Genomic DNA, 19254 nt, shown 5'->3' on the forward strand with positions numbered 1-19254 from the left:
GTCTCTCTAGATTCTCTCTCTCTTGATGGTCTCTTCTTCAGTCCCAGAATTTAAGTGCTATTATGTATGTGACCACGAAATTTATATCTTTGGGCTTGACTTTTAAGCTCTTTTTTTTTTTTTTTTAAGATTTTATTTATGTATTTAACACAGAGATCACAAGTAGGCAGAGAGGCAGGCAGAGCAAGAGGCGGGGGAAGCAGGCTCCCTGCTGAGCAGAGAGCCCGATGCAGGGCTCGATTCCAGGACCCTGAGATCACGACCTGAGCCGAAGGCAGAGGCTTAACCCACTGAGCCACCCAAGTGCCTCAGCTTTTAAGCTCTTAACTTTGAAATTCCCCAGCCTTCCTGATACCCAAAGTAGCATCAAAAAATGAACATGTCTGAAGCCGAACTCCTGAGTGCTGCCCCTTCCTCTTCAGTAGTCAGTGGCCTCGTCATAGGGCCAGTAACTCAAGTCACATGCCTTGGCATCATCCTGGATTCCCGCCTTCCTCACACCCACACGCCATCCATCAGCAAATCCTGACTTTGAAAAATACAGCTTGAACCCAGTCATATTCACTACCTCTGACGCTACCAACACTGTCCTAGCCATCATCCTGTCTTACAGAGTCTAGGCAGTTGTGTCCTTGCTGGTGGCCTGGTCTCACGCCAGTCCCACGGTTTTCCCCACACAACAACCAGAGCATTTCTTTTCAAAAGTGTAAATAAGGGGCCGCTCGGGAGGCTCAGTCATTAGGCGTCTGCCTTCGGCTCAGGTCGTGATCCCAGGGGGGGCTCTGGGATCAAGACCGTGTCGGGCTCCCTGCTTGGTGGGAAGCCTGCCTCTTCCTTTTCCACTGCCCCTGCTTGTGTTCCCCCTCTCACTGTGTCTCTCTCCATCAAATAATAAAATCTTTAAAAAAAAAAAAAAAGGGTAAGTGAGAGGCATCTGGGTGGCTTAGTTGGTTAAGCGTCTGCCTTGGGCTCAGGTCAAGATCCCAGGGTTCTGGGATCAAGTCCTGTTCATCAGGGAGTTTGCTTCTCCCTCTGCCTGTCTACCTCTTCACCCCTCCCTGCCCCCAACAAATAAATAAAGTCTTTAAAAAAAAAAATGTGTAAATGAGACTATGTGCCCTGCCTGCTTGCAACTCCCAATGGGCTTACCTAGAAACCACAGAATCTGGACTCCTGCCGCGGCTTGTGGGATCCGGCCCCTAGCTGCCACTCCCACCTATTTCTTGCCTCTGTCCCCACCTTCCCCACTGCACTAAAGCCCCGCTGACCTGCCTGCTGCTCCTCAGGGGACAACACACCCAAGCTGGCCAACACCCCTGCGCTCGCCCTGTCCCCGGCCCTGTGTCTGGGCGACAGGCTCTTTCCCGGTACTGAGATCACTGCTCAAACAACACCTCCTCAGGAAGGCTTTTCAGAGCATCTGACAGTTCCTCTTCCCACTCCCTTCCCCCTGCTTTATCTTCATCTGTGGCGCTCCATTACCCTGCCCCATGTTCTTGCTGTCCACCGGCCTCCGGCTGCAGTATAGCCTCCGGGAGGCAGGGACCACTCGCTCAGGCTCTGCTTTATCTCTGCGCCTAATCAGGGCCTTGAACACAGCACGTTCTCCATCAATCTTTCAAAAACGAATAAAGGAGTCCTCTGAAAGACTTCTAGCCACTCTGTCTTCCTTTAGTGACGCCAGCGCTTGGGTGGATTAGATTCCTGCCTCCGAGTAGCAGAGGGACAGCTGGGAACGGGATGATCTCCGGCGCTCGGAAATGTCAACTCTTAAAAGAAGGAGGACCATGTAAAAAGCCCTCCTTGCTCTGAAACTGATCTTGAAGTGTGGTATAAAAACATATCTGCCTTCCCTTATTCTGATTATATATAGAAGGGAACAGTGATTCTCACTCCTAAGAGTTTTGCTTCTTCTAAAATATCAGCCATGTGAACCTATGGTTTGAGGGAGGCCACTCTGCGGGAAATATTTTGTCATTTGTTTCTGGGCTCCATATAAAAGAATCCATTGTCCATAATGGATACCACACTTATTAAATTTAAAATATTTTATTTCAGGAAAGGTACACTTAGATTTGTTTCAATCTTGTTTTCTATATCCTTAAATTAATCATGACACCTTAGATAAAGCCAGTGATTCTTCTACACCTGTATCAAAAGGAAGGGTTTTGTTGTTGTTTTTGAAAAACCACCAGAAAAATACAACTGCTTTCTTTTGTGTCCAGGTCAGTGATCCCTCCAGTTCGAGTGCATATTTAAGTCTGGCAGCCATCAAAGTATTTAGAGATCGACTTAAAACAACACCCCTAGACCCTCAGCTTTCAAAACGAATTTGGATCTGACTTCCAATAAATATGTGCCAAACCTAGGAACAATTCTGAAGCTGCTAACGAGGAGGTTTGAAGAATAAAAATTGCTAACGTTGACGAAGCAGTTTCTCTGTCAGCCATATAATCGTCGCTTCAAACAAAGTCACTTTCTTACAGAAGTCCTTTGAGGTAGGGTACGTGCTTTTAGAAATGTCATTTTGATTTAAAAAAAAAAGAAAGAAAGAAAAAAAAGCCAGGCCGGAAGAGCATCCGTGATCTGCGTGCCCAGGGTCACGGATGCCATTGGAGGGGGAGGCGGACGCCCCCACCAGGCTGGCTCCCCCTGGAGTCCCACCAGCACACAGGGCGCCAGTGGGGCTGGCTCACATGACAGATGCTACATCTGGGAGACACCTGTCCGTGTGGGGCGCACTGCTCACACCCGCCACTGAGAACCTCGACGCACTCTCCCTGTTCACACCCGTACATCTGTACCGACACAGAGAACCTGCAGGTAAACGAACGTACACTTGGTGTGAGAGCCATCTCACTACCTACGGCCACCTCGGTGCTCTCAGCCCTTTCCCAGTGGCTGGCTGAGGACTCTTTCTGCGTTACTAGAGGACTCGCTCAGGACAGGAGGCCTCCTCTGGGGTGCTGCACCGTTGGAATGGCTCCGCGGTCCCGGCTTTTTGTTAAAGGAAACAAGCCGACACGGTATAAAGGGCTTTTTTCCTCTATAAACGACGGAAAGTTAAAATTAGGTATTTTGGAAAAGTTCTGGTGCTGTTTTTCCACCTTCTAGAAGAGCAGTCCAGAAAAACAGAATCTTCATCCCATTCTCCCAGAAACTTCGGGGCGGTTAGCATTGGTTGTTAGCAGTGGCATGCTGGTGGATGTTTAACAGCGGGCTGGCGGGGGGGCGGGGGGGCGGGCGCAGAAGAAGAGCCAGGATCATAGCCTTTGCCAGTTTCTGTGGGATGAATATTCCCACGTGGCCGATCTCCAGCCACCAAACACGTGATCCCTGAAAGTGCTTCGGAAAGAGATGCTCAGAAGCACACCTTTCTGATATACAGATGCAAGACAGATTAAAAAAAAAAAAACCTCAAGGAAGTGATGAGTTTTGAGTGGTTATGACCTTTGTTTTTAATGTAATTCATTGTAAGTTTCTGTAATTTCATTTTGAATAATGGCTGTGTGTAACAACCAGCTCTCGAAATGAAATTTTAACAAGGCAAGTTTGAGCTAGCCCAGCATACCACGGAATTAGTGTCCCAAAGATAGCAAGATCTAACTTTTCCTTATGATGTTTTAGATGTTAAATGAACTACTGATAGCAGCAACCAGAATCTGAGGGACTTCGGACTCTCAAAAAGAAAAAAGCACATACACCCATTGAGCATGCCAGGGAAGAGCTTGGGGTTTGTTTTCGACCAATTTAAAATATATTTACATCTAGCCATGATCTTTGAACTTTACAATTTCAACTTATCCTTCCAAACTTCAACTAAAAGTGATCTTCAAACCCAGGCGGGGCATGGTCCATGCAAGAGGAGACCAACGGAGTGAAGCGTGTGGCTGTCTTCCTCCTTCCCATCTGGATGTCCTGGACAGCTCTGACCAAAGGTCCAAACCAGGGAAGAGGAAGGGAACTTGAATATCCATCCCATAAACTTCTAATGATTTGCCCCAGGAAGATCCAGGTACCAGAAGTCAATTTAATCTCTTCTACCCAACCAAGGATTAGTGGAGGAGATCCGAGCCAAGGCATGGGGAGATGGCCCCCATGGCCTCCCCCCGCTGTCTGGAACACTTTGGTCTGTGCTGGCGCCCAAGGGCCTGGCAGTCTCTGCCGGGCCCCTTCACCCAGCTTTACCTCTGGTAGCGCTCTGGGCTTTCCATCCCTAGGGCTTTGTCCTGGGTAGGAACTAGGAGAGAAAAAAACAGGTAGTGTGGCAGCAACGATTACTTCTGAACGCTTTCCCAGGCTTTTGTTTCTCTGCCCCTTCTACGGCTCGGCCGGGAGCCAAGTCCAAAGGCAGACTTACTAGTTCCGGCAAACCAGAGCCAGTAACCACTGGGGGAGGCAGTTTGTTGAGACTAGTGTGGGCTTGGGGAATAGGGGGTACTTTTTGTCTCCCATGACTTGGGAACCCAATGGGTGTTGCTCATTGCAAATTCGGCAAACGTTTCTCGAAACTGAATGAAGGCTCCTGCTCAGCGCTAGGCTTGGTACCTGCCACCTGGGGAGCAAGGCCACAGCCAAGTGCTGACTGGGGGCCTCCCAACGGTCTTCTGGGCCTTTAAACTGAGTGGCCGCCTGCGAGAGAGAGGACTGCAGATACCTGGTCCACTTTTTTTGTGATTTTTTTTTTTTTTTTGCTTTTATGGAGAGGATAAGAGCTCTGCCCGGACATGTTATCTTAAGAACTGGCTCCGTGCAGGGGCGCCTGGGTGGCTCAGTGGGTTAAAGCCTCTGCCTTCGGCTCAGGTCATGATCCCAGAGTCCTGAGATCGAACCCCGCATCAGGCTCTCTGCTCCGCAGGGAGCCTGCTTCCTCCTCTCTCTCTCTCTGCCTGCCTCTCTGCCTACTTGTGATCTCTGTCTGTCAAATAAATCAATAAAATCTTTAAAAAAAAAAAAAAAGAACTGGCTCCGTGCAGAGCTGATATGCTTGGTGGGGCCTTGAGATCTCTGGGCAGAAAGGCAGGGAGGCAGGGAGGCTCGGGGGAGGCTCGGGGGTATGAAAATAGCTTTGGGACTCCCCTGCCTGGGGTCTCCAGGAATGAGACTATTCTTTGGAGGCGTCTCTGCCCTGAAGGAGCTTTCCTTTGCCGCTTGGCCCGAAGGACCTCTTTTTGGAGAAGGAATCTGGACGAAAGTCAAAATCCTAAACTGCAACGAGATGGCCAATTAGGCTTCTGGGCCGCGTTCCAGCCGAGGAGGCAGACTCGGCCTTTCAGGGCCCCAAACGGGCTGGAAAGAGATTCTTGGCCCGTGGTCCCATGGCTTGGTGGGACGCAGGAAGCCAAGTTCACAGTCCATGCCCCTCTCCTCCTGGAGAAGCCATGAGTCAGCCTATCCCATTCCCTCCTGCCCTAAGCGTCCAGCGCACACAATCGTATGGAAAGCAGGAAGAGGGGGAAAGGAAGCTGTAGAAAAATAAACATTTCCTTGCATTTGACTTGGAACAGAATAGCATTCGTGGCAAGCTAAGATCTAGGGCATCTCTCACGGCTCCCTCCTCCCCCCGGTTTTCCTCCTCTTGTGTAGACAGAGATTCTTTCCTTACCTGATGAGAGTTCAGGATGCATCCTGTGGAAAAACAGGAGCAAGATATAGAAGGTGAAAGCCAGGCAACCAAAGATCACGCCGCAGACCAGGAAGCTATGGCTGCCCTGAGCTTGGAATATCTGCCAGAGGGGAGAACAGACACAGACCGTCATACCATCGCATGAAAGGGGGACGGCAGGAAGCAGCTTTCCCTGATCCCCCACAGGCTTCTCAGTCGGGCTGCAGCCCCGGCACCACCCCGATGGGCAGGATCATGGGCGGGAGGGCCACCTTGGCCTCGCTTCAAGGTTACGTTTCTGGAGGAGGCAGAAATCCTGCTCTGAGGCAGGGGCTGGATCCCATGACCCCTGCGGTCCCTGCTGGCTCTTTTCTGGGATCTTCTGGAAATCTCCATCTCTTCCTTAAAAGTCTGAGCATAGGGTTCCTCTATGCACAAGGCCTAACCAGACTTTGCAGAGGATTTTATGGGTGTCCCTTTATCACGGAAAATGTAAAGCAGAGGCCGAAGGGGCTTATGGAGCTCCCAGGGACCCATCGCCTGACTCGAACAATTAGCACCAACTTCCTCTGTACGCCCCCCTCCCCGCCCCACTTCTTCCCTAGATTACACTGAAGCAAACCCCAGACATCACGTCATTTTGTCGCAGCCCTTCCCCCTCCGGGCAGGGTACCAGAAGAGGGAAGGAGGCTGTGATTAGGGCATGAGGGAGACCGAGAGACCCAGGCTTGAGTGTCCTGTTCCTTATTAGAAGTAGGACTGACGGAGGGCAAGTTGCTAATTTACCTGACCGTCAGTAACCCCCTTTGGAAGAAGGACAATGACAATTATATCAATATATATGCCTTATAGTCAGCAGATTTTTGGCCCCCTGGTGAGCAGATGAGACATGGGTCTATCTGAGAAGTGGGAGGGCTGGCCCTTGATCGGGGCGGGGCTTGGGCAGGACAGCTGGGCCCCATGGAGGGTGGCCAAAGCCTAGGAGAAGTGGGGTGGGGACAGCGGGATGAGAAGGGCTGGGAAACGAACTCCCGACTCCATCAATCCCATCCCAGGCTCTGGAAGCTAACAAACGTTCCCATGGGGCCCCGCTGGCCGCGCTCCCAGACAGGCCTTGTGTTTGCTTTGGATGGTACCATCCATGCCTTCCCTTCTCCAAGTCCCACATTCAGAAGCTCGGCTTTCAAAGCTGGCTCGGAAGCAGAAACAGGTAACAAAGGGGGCCCTGCCTGCTGGGTGGGACCCTCAGGGAAAGGACAGCTGCTGGCTGAGGCCTCCCGTCCGCTTGGAGGCCCCTTCCCTTGGAGCTTCCCCACATACCGAGCCAACCAGCATCTGGAGGACCATCTCGCCAATTCCGGCCCCCGTCACCAGCACCGTGGTCGCACAGCCTAACCCGAAGAGAAGGGTTTGGGTCAGTAAACACAAGTTAAGGAGACAGAAGTCAGCCGGTATAACCCGTTATTCCTGGGAAGTCTCCGGAAAACGGTGCGACGGCCTGAGAAGACTACCTCGAATTTCTCAGATTTCTCACACTCTGGCCCTTAACTTGGCTGCGGGAGTGCTTGGGTCCTGCTGTCACGACGTTTTCACGGTTCTAGAACCTTGAAGTCCTCAGGTTTATCTTCAGGGTGGATTCCAAGTTGCCCAGCCTGGCATTAGGAAGGGTCCTTCCCAATCTGACTGCCACCTGCCTTTCCAGAAAGGTTTCTTGACCTGCCCTGGGCGGACGGATGGCCTCCCTGCCCCGGCACCGCATGATGACCACACCTCTGCTCCCTCCGGCGACATGGCACAGACCGTCCAAATCCAAGCTTCCCAGTCCGGCTTAGGCCCCGGCCCAGTGGTGTCAGCTACTGGCCTTGTGACCTTAGGCCCGTTCTCTCCCTTCTCTAGGCCTCAGTTTCCTTCTGTAAAATGGGCACAAACACCTCCACAGGGTTGCCCTGTGGGAGGTCCTATGCAGTACAGGGATGTGCTTAGCTTCGTGCGGGTGCACAGCGAACCCTCGAGACCCCGCCAGCTGTCGGCCTCACCCCTTCAGGATCAAGTTCCCAGGTTGTCATGGGGGTTTGCAGGGCCCTTTATAATCCGTCCCTGTGGAAAGCTTAGCCACCTCTCACCCTTGCTCCCGATCTCTCCTCCTCTCCCTCCCACCAGGAGAACCACCTGGTTTCCTCCCACTGCCCACTCCTGCTGGAAGGCAGCTTCTGGCATGCTGCACGCCGCCTCCCCCTCCTCCTCTGCATCTGCCAAGCTGCTGTTCATCTTCTAGCTTCCTCCGCTAGACCTCCTCCAGCACTCTCCCCCAGGCCCCAAACCCGCATTAAGCTGCTCTTCCTCCGCTTCCCTCGGCCCCTCCGCCCTTCTCCCAGGTCCCCCACTGTCTGTCTACAAGCCCAGGAGACAGGACTGTGCCTTGAATTTTAGTTCAGAGGCCAACGTACAGTAGACGCTTAGTGTTTTTTGAATAAAACAGAGATCATCACTGTCGACTATGGGCATCAAGTCTTCTTGCAGAATGGCTTGTATTTGTCTCTCTCTCTGCCTTTGCCGTCACACTGTTCACGACCACCCCCCTTCCCTGGAATGCCTTTCCTTTCTCGTTCTGCCTTTCCAGCTCCTGGGCCAGCTCCCATCCCATCAACTCCGTGAAGCTGTGTGTGGATTCTGCTCCGGTCACTCCCTTCTCTGAATTCCGGTAGCATCCACGTCTGTTTTACTCATTCATTCGAAAACCCTCTAGTACTGTGCGTCAGGTGCCGAGCTGGACACTGAGAGGACTCAGGGGACTAGAGTTAACATGTAGATTGAGCACCTGTGAGGCGGTTAAGCTGCTAAGTCAAGTGTTCTACATTTCCTCAAATGCACAAACAATCCGCCAGGTAAGTATATGCGCCCCATTTTGTAGATGAGAAAACTGAGGCTCAGAAAGGGGAAGAAAAGGGAATCATACGAGGTCACAAAGCCCGAAAGTGTGCAGGCAGGACTGACGTTCCAGGGGCCGCAGGGAGCACGCTGTCGAGGAGAGGACACAGATACAGAAGCTGAGGTAGGTACAAAGGGGAGTGGTACAGCTTTCCAGGGGGAGTTCAGAGAAGCTTCTGGAAGGGGTGGAGAGGCAGGGACAGGGTAGAGTGGGCACTCCGGGCAGAGAACAGAAGGTCGTTCACCATGGCTAGCATGCATGCCCTGAGTGGCAGTGGGATGGCAGTAGGAGTGAGAAAGAAAAAGAGCCCCCCAGGAAGTCAGGAAGCCGCGGCCGGCTCTGTTTCACAGGGACCCCTCCGCAGCAGTGCAGGGGACAGCCTCCCAAGTGGTCCTAGCCCGGCTGCACTTCAGAGCCCCCAGCAGCTCTGGATCCATTCCATCGAACTTTGTGGAAACAAAGCCCAGGCCTTGGGGTTTGTTACAAGTGCTCCAGGGAATTGTAATGTGGGGGCAGTATTGAGAACCACGGAGGGAGGCAAACGCGAAGGGGACAGGCCAAGACCTGCCAAGGCAGGGATGCAGACCATCAGAAACTGGGAAAAGCTGGGCTCCATGAAGGATTCCAAGCAGGCACCTGCTGGGAAAGGCCTGAACTAAGGCAGGGATGGCGAGAGAGGAGAAGATGGATTTGAGAGATCATTTGCAGGCAGAAGCAACCATACCAATTAGTGTTATTATTACTGTTATTCCATCTGACTTAGTTCATTCATTAATTTCTTTTTAAGTAGGCTCTGCGCCCAAACAAGGTGGGGCTTGAACTCATGACTCTGGGGTCAGGAGTCCCATGTTGTACGGACAGAACCAGCCAGGAGCTCCTAGACTCTAACGTTAGCTGACCACTTAGAACTCTGGGATCTCCCGTGTGACATGGGATACCCACGTTATTTTTCTGCTTCGTTTACTCACTTGGGGTTTGGAGATCATCCTTAAATTTCAAGGACCCAGGCCTCCCATCTCTTATTACTGTGGGTAGCTGAGTTAGTCTTAGCTCTATGACTCTGCCCCCGGCAACCCCGCCACTCCTCCCCTAAAGAAATCACTCCTCTTTGACGTTGGTTTTCCGACACCCTAGGACACTCTAGTGGCTTCTACGGGTAGCGTTAAGTGTTCAAAACATAATTATTTTTAATGAACTCATTTTAAGAAAAGGTCTTTTGCTATATGCAGCTGGGAGGCTACAGAAAGAGGAGGGAGATTAGTGCAGAGAATTTGAGGTTTCTGACATCAAAGAACCCCGTCGTCACAACCCCAAGTCAAGTGCAGAGCCGCTGTTCCACTCCTCTAGGCTTCCAAAAACACCCAGAAGCACAGTGAAGCCAGGAGGTGCTGTCACTGAGAAGTGATCGACCCCTTTCCAACGCCATCACTGTCCTGGTCTTGGGACTCGGAATTTCCAGCACAGCCATGTTATACCAATCGCCAGCTGCTGGTGGGTAGGCATTACCATGGGAAAGAGAAAATAGGAAAGAGAAGCTTACTGCTTCTCAGGGGCCTGAAGTCAGGGCACCCAGGTGTAAGGCTGCATGGGGGAAGCCACGTGGGTCAGCGCAGGCCCACCTGGGAAGCGGTTCCCAGCCCAGTCCGGAGGGAGGTTAGTGGGGGGCAGAGCAGCAAAGGAGCCAGAATACAGCTCGGAAAGGGGGGGTGAGGGGAGGACACTCGGGGCTCTGCACCCCTGCCCACCCACCTTTGTACTGCAGAATGTCCTCCGTGTAGGCCAGCATGCTGGGGAACGTGCTGCTGAGGAACAGGCCCAGGCTGGCTGTCCCCACGAACAGGAAGGCGACGTTGTAGGAGAACACGAGAAGCACCAGGAACGTCATCACTACGCCGACCTTCGACAGTAAGGACGGAGACTGTTAGCCACTGGGAAGAGCGGGGCCTCGGCCTCCTGACTTGGAAAGGGCCACCCTGACCCCAGGGCGGCGCTGTGTGACCAGGACGCCTCCCTGTGGACTCTGTGGGAACTGCACCTTCCCCAGGCTGGGCCCCGCGGAGGAAGCCCTGGGAACGGAGGGCGGCGGCTGGGGGAGCGGGCGGCGAAGGAGCCGCCCAGACGGCTGGGCAGACCGCCTGCCATCACACTCAAGAAGCGCTTGGCGCGGCAGTACTGCCTGTCCCCAAGGTCTTATCTGTGACCACGGGGACTTCCAGCCAAGCCATCAGCTCTCTGCCCTCCACTCCGCTTCTCTTGCCCCAAAAGCCGTGAGCTCACAGAGGAAGCCCAGGGGTAACAGGAGAAGCTGGCAGGGCTTGGGGTGGTAGGAGGGGTGGGTGGTGGGGTCCCCACCCTCTGGGGACCCAGGAGGACCTCCCAGGGAGAGGGTCGGTGGCCGTGACAGGTTGGCTCCCCCCACCCGGGGCTTCCGCTCAGACTCCTGTGACCAGATTCCTGCTTGCGGTTAGAAGCCCCTGGGATGTGGACTCTGGGACCAGAGATCTTTCTAGTTCAGAGTCTCTGTCACATGGGCATTGTTTTGTTAAGTCACATTTTTTCTAAATTCCTTAAAAATGTTTTTATGTCAACATTGAATACTTTCTTTCTTTTTAAAACAGTTTTTATTTATTTATTTGTCAGAGAGAGTACACAAGCGGGCAGAGTGGCAGACAGAGGCAGCGAGAGAAGCAGGCTCCCTGCCCAGCAAGGAGCCCAATGCGGGACTCGAGCCCACGACCCTGGGATCATGACCTGAGCTGAAGGCAGCGGCTTAATCAATCAGGCGTCCCAATACTGAATACTTTCTATGCAAAATTCGCCTTGGGGGGGGATAAAATTCTGCTGGGAAGAAACAGGCAGCTTGGGTCTGGTGGCAGAATTTACAGGTGTAAGTACCAAGTCTGGGACTTTGAAGTCCTTGATCTCTCTGATTCTAGGCCCCTGGTCTGCAGAATGGGAGAGTGCTGGAGAAATGACAGCAGCACAGGGACTCTTAAACTGTGAGTCTTCAGACAACGCTCACTCCTAGTATTTGTGTTTTGAGCGTAGAAGGTATGTAAGAAACCATCTCCAGCCCCACCCAGACCCTGGCTGATTGACAGATGAAATGAGCCTGGGCACAGGGAAGGGATGGTCACCCTCCCGGGGCAGATCCCAGTGACGTGCTCCAGCTGGAGGAACGAAGCCAGCAACTGTCACCCATGAGCGCCCTACCCTTCACCCTTCTTTACCAACCCCCAGGCTCTGTGCAAGATCTCTCAGTCTCGGACTGAGGCTCAGAGGCCTTGTCAGCCTGTCCCCGAGGGGGTTCACGGCAAATGGCGGCTGACGGAGACACTCTTCACAACGGAGAAGCGAATCGAAAGACTTCTCTCATGCAGTAAAAATGCGAGAGCAGTAGACATAGTTAAGGTTCCAAATAGAATGTATTTCTTTGGCACCGAAAATGGCCCCACAGCCTCACTGCTCTTTCTTCCTCCTCTGCTCAATCTTTAAACGTTGGCGCGGCCCCAGACTCCCCTGGCTCTTCTTTGTCTGCATTTCCTGCTGGTCCAGGGCTGTGGTTTCAAATATCTCTACGCCCAGCCTCTTACACTCATCCCTCCAGCCACGACCTGTGTCCAGAGCTCCAGCCTGGCACGAAATACTACCCCTTTGATGGGTGACTGGCTGGCTGACATGATTGTCCGAACAGAACTTGGCCTTTCCTCCCCTAAACCGACTCTTCCCCCAGCCCCCCAACATCAGTGATGTCGGCCCAGCGGACAGACCCCGTATCTAAGGTAGTCCTCAATTCCTTATTTCCTCCCCTCCTACATTCAGGCCAGGGCAAATCCTACCAACTCCACCCAAATAAAAGGTAGACTCTTGGACCTCTCCAAACCCATCCTGACCACCTTCATCCGGCCGCAGCCTCTCATGTGTGGACTGCGAGACGGGCTCCTCACCATCTCCCTCCTTGATTCTTGCTCCTTCTAGATGGACTCTCACCCGGGACAGGGGAGTGTGTTTTTGAAATACAAAGCAGATCATGTCCATTTCCTGCTTAACACCTACTGAAGGCCTGCCTTACTCCCACTTTGAATAAAACCCCAAACCTGGCCTACAAGGCCTTTTGCAGGATCTAGCCCACGTCTGCTGCCCCAACCTGTCCTCCCTGCTCCCTGTCGCCAACCCTGCCCACCATGCTCCCTCCCAGTTACCCAGTTAACTCCACCCTTGGGCCTTTCAATCGGCAGTGGCCTCTGCCCGGACCAGTCCCCTCTCCACGCCACCGTGGCACTGACCCCTTCTGCAAAGTCAGTTCCCAACTTACGTGCTTGGGGCAGAACCAGGGCTTTGATGCTATTCCTGGTCCTCTCCTGCTGCCTGGCCACCCCATTTTCAAATCAGATTTGAAATTGCAGGAAATTTACAGGACAGCCATGAAGAGTCACCCTGAAAATCCCTAGACTTGGGGGAGTTTGAAAAACACCTCTCTTCTTTTAGCCTGGGTGACAAAAGCCTGAGCACACGCAGGGCCAGCTAGCAGCATCACCAGGCAGCCCTCCTCCCACGCAGCCTGCTTCCCACCTGCCGGCCGCCCTCATCCCGACCCTCCCCTGCCCATCTTTTTCCCTAGCTGAACTTCCCCTATGGCTGTTCATTCACCAGGAAGTGGTCATGGAGACCCAGGAGAACAGGTAGCAGGGTGACCATGAATTTAAACATGAGAGGACCGCTCAGAAGAAGTCGCAGGGACTATAGGACGGCCACTGGGCAGGTGCGGCACCAGGAAACTCACTCCGGGCTGTGGAATGGTAACCCTGATGGGGTGCCCACCAAAGGCAGCTGCAAGGCCCTGGAAACGATCCAGATGCCATGGCTCCTCTCTCTGCACCCCAGTCCGAACCTCTGGGGGAGGGGCCCAGGAATCTGTCTTTTGCAAAAGCACCAGTAATGTATTTGGGAGTCATTTGCTCTAGGATGGTGTTTTTCCATGCTTGCTTGATGACACGAACCCCTGGGGTGTTGGCTAAATGCATAGATTGCTAGGTTCCCTCCCCGGGACACTGCGGTTCATGAAGCCTGGGCTGGGCTCAGGAATCTGAGTTTCCTTTTGAAAAACCAGTAGTCCAGGTGCGTTTCTTATCATCAATGGCTAAGTCGTATGGGGGCTTCAGATGCTCTTCTCCCCCAGACTCCGAGTCCCACCCCACTGTCCTCTGTCTAAGCAGCTGACCTTGGGTCCTGCAGAGGCTGGCCACCTGGAGCACATGTACCCAGGACCTGCTCCTTCCCTGGAGCACAGCCGCAGCCTCCTCCTCACTGAGCTGCATGCTCCCTTCTCCACTGCAGTCTGTCCCCATTCCCACCCCAGGGCCTTCCTCTGTAACAATGGCATCTGCCCAGACCCCTCCTCCCAGGCTTCCTCCCTTTCTCCTCTGCCTACACACAGGCTCCTGTCAAGCAGAACTCTCTCCAGCTCAGAAATATTTGCCACAGTCACACCTCCACTTCCTGTCTCCCTCTCCCTCTTGAGTTTGGCTTCTGCCCACACTATACCTCCCATCTACGGTGAACGGAAATTGCTTTCTTAGAGGTCATCAACCAGCACAAGGCCAGTTATAAAGGCCTTTCTTGCTGCTCATGGTCTCTGGTCTCTGTAGCCCTAATATTACATCCCGACCCCCTTTCCGCTGGAAACTCAACGCAGGGAAGAACTTTTTGACTGTGGATTTGGCTACCTGGAAAGGGATGAGTTCCCGGTCACTGCAGGTATGTAAGCAGATTGTGGACCCCTGGAGGGGATGTTACAGATGTGACTGGAGCCCTGGAAGGGAGGCTGGGCTAGATGACCTTACAGGAATCTGTAATCTAGACCCTTCATCATAGATGCTGTCATGGACACACGACAGGTCCAAGGTCTGACAGCTTGGGCCTGAACACCCTGCCTTCGAGACAGGCCAGTTCCCTGAATGCCATCCTACCTTCTAGTCTGGCTACGAAGAGTCATCTGGGAGAGTTTCAAAATGCAGATTCCGAGGCTCCAGCCCAGAGATGGTGATTCGGGGGGCCATGGGGCTCTGACCAGCTGGGCGCCAAGAGGACACAGGAGGATCAAGGCCTGCACCTGCTTCCCTTGTACCCTTGGCACGTTGTGCCCTGGGATCTGCTCCATTCACAGCAATAACCATCTCTTATAGCCCCTTTCTTTTATAGGTACAAAAAATCAGAGAATCAGAGAGGGAAACAGTTTTTCCAAGGTCACACAGAGAGGCTCCACCTTCTGGATTTCCATCCCTTCCTCACGAGCCTCTCACTTCTGCTTTCCTCCAGCTACTATATTCCTGCTCTGCTGGCAGAGTCCAGTCCTGAGCAAATGTCCTGGGGCAGCAGGAAGGCCAGGAGTAAATAGGAAGTGCTTCCTGTGCTTCCAGGGAATGATAGGAGGCCACTTACCACATTGATGAAAACCATGGTGACTGGCTTCAGTTTGGAAGAGATGGGAATGGAGATGAGCCGACCCAGGGTGATGAAGCCCCAGAAGAGGCTGGGGAGGTAACCAGCCACCTTGTGCCCCACAGAGAGCGGCTTCTCCACTGCATAGCTGTACACAAAGGCTGAATACTCGCCCTGTGGAGAGACAGGCCCTGCTGAGCACAGCTGCAGGGCAGCTGGACCCTCAGAAAAGGCGACCCAGGTTGGGGGCAGGTGTGCTGAGGGCTGAGGGAGGACTGGTCCTGCTCCTAGAGCCTCAGTGAAAGGGGGGCTCGGAGCCAGGATCGCTAGACACATGCAGGCCTGAGCTGAGGACAGGACCCACGCCATGCCACAGCTTACAGACTGCACCTGTCCTGAGGGGCAGGCCAAGGGAGGCAGTGGCGGTGGTGGGGGGAGTGGGTGTCTCGGGGTCTCCACAGGGGGCCCCGGGGGGTCTGGGCACTTCTCTTCTCCCCGTCACCCCACCGGAGCAGACTTTCACCACATGTCTTATCTCTGAGGATGCCACAGGAAGGAAGGCTACCACGGCTGAACAAAAAGGGTGTGTGAGTATCTCATTTGACAGATGAGGGGACAGAGAGAAGTGAGCTGCCCGAGGTCACACTGAGAGCTGGAAGTCAACCAGGGCTAGCACGTGCATTTCCCCCTGGGCCATCTGTCTCCTGGGGCTTCTCTTTGGAGAGACCCTGATACGGCAGTCAGTTAATTGGGCCAGCCATTCAAAAGGACCCCGAGCGACTCCTACGAGACTTCTGAGGACAGACACTAACTGGAGTAGCAGAGGCCCCTGTGGCTCACGGAGCTGGGCCCAGTCCTGCGTGTAGCTTGTTTACCACCCGGCTTGAGAAGCTGGGGTTTGGAGTGTGTTCCAGGAAGCTGAGTGCCCTTGGGTTTACACGGCATGACCTCTACCTGGAGAAATAGGGCTCTGCTGCTTGATTTATTGTTTTTTAAAGATTTGTTTTGTTTTGTTTTTGTTTTTTAAAGATTGTTTTTGTGGGTTTTTTTTTTTTGTTTGTTTATTTGAGAGAGTGTATGTGCACAAGCAGTGGGCAGGGGGCGGGGAGGGAGAGGGCAGAGGGAGAAGGAGACTCACTGCTGAGCAGAGAGCCTGATGCAGGGTTCGATCCCTGGGATCATGACCTGAGCTGAAGGTGGACGTTTCACCGACTGAGACACCCAAGCGCCCCTGGGCTCTGCCTCTTTAAAAAAATGTGGGTAGCCCACCCTTGGGAACAAACCAGAGAAGCCCCTAACCACAGAGGTAAGGAAAACAAAGACAATGGGCTAGGACGGAAGAGATAGTACCCAGGGGCTGCGAACAATTCCACAGACAGTCTCCCCCATTTAGCATGAATGTTGGAATCCACTGTACTCGAGGTGAGGCCTTTAGGACACCTAAAGGTGATGCTTGGCTCTTTCTCTTGCTACCCCCAGCTGGAGTCTCCAGGGAGGAGGGCAGGCTCACCGTCATCCCGTCGGTCATGAACAAGACCAGGGCCGCTGTGATGTGGATGGCAAAGAAGGAATAAGGGGCTCCTTTGAAATTCTTCCTCTGGCAGCAGCTGAACAGGTCCTCGTGGCCTGGAGGAGACGCAAGGACGAGGGTGAGTTTCAGCTCCTGCTCCCTTCCCCCCTGCAGGCCCGGGGGAAGCCGCTGGCAGGTAGAGAGCCTGGCAGGATGGGGACCATGTACCGCCTCCCACCTTCTACTAACTTCCACCACCTGTTAGGGACGGCCCTCTCAGTCCTGGTGGAGGCAAGCCTCTGAGCGATCCAGTAACTCGGCCCAGGTCACGCAGGCCGGTCTAGGCAGAGGGGAGGCTGGGGCTGTTGAAGGGTAACCCGAGCCCGCACGCTTCGGCAGGGTTGCTCCAGCCCCTTCTCGCCAGGCCGGCAGTGCCGTGGCTTGTTTCCAGCCACCATTACCCAGGATGGGATCTACGTTCATCCTCCGGGGGAAGGGGACACCAGGGCATCCTCAGTGTGGGGCTGTGGGCCGCAAAGTTCGTTAGAGCTCCCACCTGGGTGTGGCTGAAACTTTGAGGACAGGGCAGAGGCATCTTCCTTCTCGGGAGGCTGCGTCTCCAGCGCCAGCTCGTCGGCAGACAGGAGCAGGGGTCTCCTCTGGGGGCAGCAGGCCAGCAGCCGCTCTTTGGACAGCAGAAACAGCACGGCCAGGGGCACCGGGAGCTGGGGGGTGGGCAGAGGGTCAGGAGAGCCCCGTTCCCAGCAGGCGGACCCCTTCCCGAGCCTGGCCTGCTGCAGACACCACCACGCGGTTGAACAGCGAGCATCTGCACAGTCCTGATGGAAGACAGCTCTTTCCCACGGTGTCCACCTGGGAAATACACTATCCCTGGCCAAGGGCGTCAGGTGTGTTGACCCAGCGCAGACTGGTTTAATTGCGGCCCAGCCTTAACCACATCCGTTTTCTGGCAGACAGCTCCTTGTCCCATGCCAGACTCGGACTCATACCAGGGCTCTGGTCCTGGAGAGGTGCCAGAGCTAAACTCGTTTCTAAGATCCTTACCCTGAATGGTGCCCCCACACTGCTTCGTGCGAGGACATCACCTGACACTTTATAAAGACAGCTTGCGTTTGTTTACTGTGCCCATTTTCCAGATGGGACGCCTGAGGCTCAAAGTTATGACTCAGTCATGACCTGTTGCAAGGGGAAGAGATCCGAACGGGAAGCTACAGACCCCGAGAGCGTTAGTACCTGGTCACACGGCTAATGTGGGACAGAGTGGGATGGAAGCCTGGGCGCCCTGACTGTGTCCAGGGCCAAGGCCCCCTCGGGGCTTGTCTGGTTGAGGTTATTCCCAGGAGGTACAGAGCCTGTCCTCAGGGGCCTCATGTTCAAACTGGAAAGCGGAGACAGGCGCTGCTTTGGATGCGGGCTCCGAGCAGCATGCACACACAAGCCCGGTGTTCGGCGCGCGGCTAGTCCCACTAAGCCGCTGGGGTTTCAGGAACCCCCAGAGCAATGAGAGGTATCTCCTGCCTCTGTGGTTGCCTGGAGAAGCCTCCGCCGCCTCCCTCGGGTGCCCTGCCTGCATCCAAGCTCCCCCGCCTCCAGGAAGCTCTTCGTCAAGTCCGACCTCTGCTTCCTGCCACAGCTTCTTCCCGGTTCCCTCCGCTCAGGAAAGAGAGGAAGCCCAGGGGGCTGCGGAAGCTCCCTAGAGGCCCCCCAACCCCCCCCACCCTGATGGACGCAGCCGCTGTGGACGTGGGAGGCAGCAGGGCCCACGTGGCACCAAGGGGTCCTCCCCGTCCCTGGAGCCAGGCTGGTGTATGGGGGCATTTTCCCAGGGGTGCTCCCCCCCAAGAACACCAGCCTAGTGCTGGCCCCTCCCTGCAGTGCTGTCCCTGCGGGAGCCTCCCTCCATACTCGGAGCTGCGTCCAGGCCAGACATGCCACGGCAACACCACACATCAGGCCCGAGGGGGAGGAGATGACCCCTGCCCGGAGGAGTCCGGGTCTGATGGGGGAGACAAACCCTCCCTCCAGTCTGATGGGGGAAACAGGAAACCCTCACCCAGAGGCCCGCAGCAGCAGAAGGCCTGAGTGAAGGCCAAGGGGAAACAGCTGTAAAGAGCCTGGTCACTGCAAGTGGGGCTTTCCAGGGAGGCACGTGGTGGGAAGGACGACACAGGGGATTGGCCCCGCGGAACACTGCCTTTATGAGAAGCCCATTCAGAGGAGGCGAGCTCCACCTTCAAAGTCAGAGAGTGCTGGGTGGGCTGTGCAGGTGGGTGTGTGAGTGTGAGTGTGAACATGCATGCCCACAAGCGTGCACGGCCCCGTTCTCTTCTGGGCTGGACTGTTTATCTTCAGAAACAAACCAGTATGAAAGTCCGGACATCCTGCAGCCTGAAGTGCCTCCCGTCTGCACTTCGTGGGGCAACAGAAAACAGACCACCACTTAAGCTGGACCTTCCGGCTTCCTGGTCCCAGAGTCTTAGCTTCGACGTTGTTTGGACAGTGCTCCTGCCCCTCGCAGGTCCCCCCTTGGCAGCCACAGGCCCAACACTGCATTGTTTCCAAAGCAACGATCGGCACGGGCAGAACATGGAAAGAGCAAGAGATGGGGCCTGGGTTTTGGAGAGCCCCGAGGGAAGATTCTGGTATAAGGAAAATTACAAAGGAGAAGAAAGGAAAAACGAGCACTGACTCTGGGGCAGGAGGAAGGGGGTCTGTGCGGGCAGTCAGGGTTCCAGCCCGGCCAGAGCG

General features: G+C 54.3%; 1 protein-coding gene across 1 annotated transcript in view; it reads right to left on the reverse strand.

Annotated features, from left to right (window-relative positions):
* Nucleotides 1-1790: 1790 nt before the first annotated feature.
* The window catches only part of MFSD4A (major facilitator superfamily domain containing 4A), a 30286-nt gene continuing 12822 nt past the window's right edge, over nt 1791-19254 (reverse strand). Inside the window, exons 4-10 of the mRNA XM_045983145.1 lie at nt 17042-17210; nt 16486-16601; nt 14976-15149; nt 10284-10431; nt 6926-6996; nt 5606-5726; nt 1791-4240 (exon numbers count right to left, since the gene is read on the reverse strand). Of these exons, the coding sequence (XP_045839101.1) occupies nt 4185-4240; nt 5606-5726; nt 6926-6996; nt 10284-10431; nt 14976-15149; nt 16486-16601; nt 17042-17210 (855 nt within the window). The 3' untranslated portion in view covers nt 1791-4184. The remainder of the gene's footprint in view (nt 4241-5605; nt 5727-6925; nt 6997-10283; nt 10432-14975; nt 15150-16485; nt 16602-17041; nt 17211-19254) is intronic.

Source organism: Meles meles, chromosome 17 (genome assembly GCF_922984935.1).
Source record: "Meles meles chromosome 17, mMelMel3.1 paternal haplotype, whole genome shotgun sequence".
Taxonomy (NCBI): Eukaryota; Metazoa; Chordata; class Mammalia; order Carnivora; family Mustelidae; genus Meles; species Meles meles.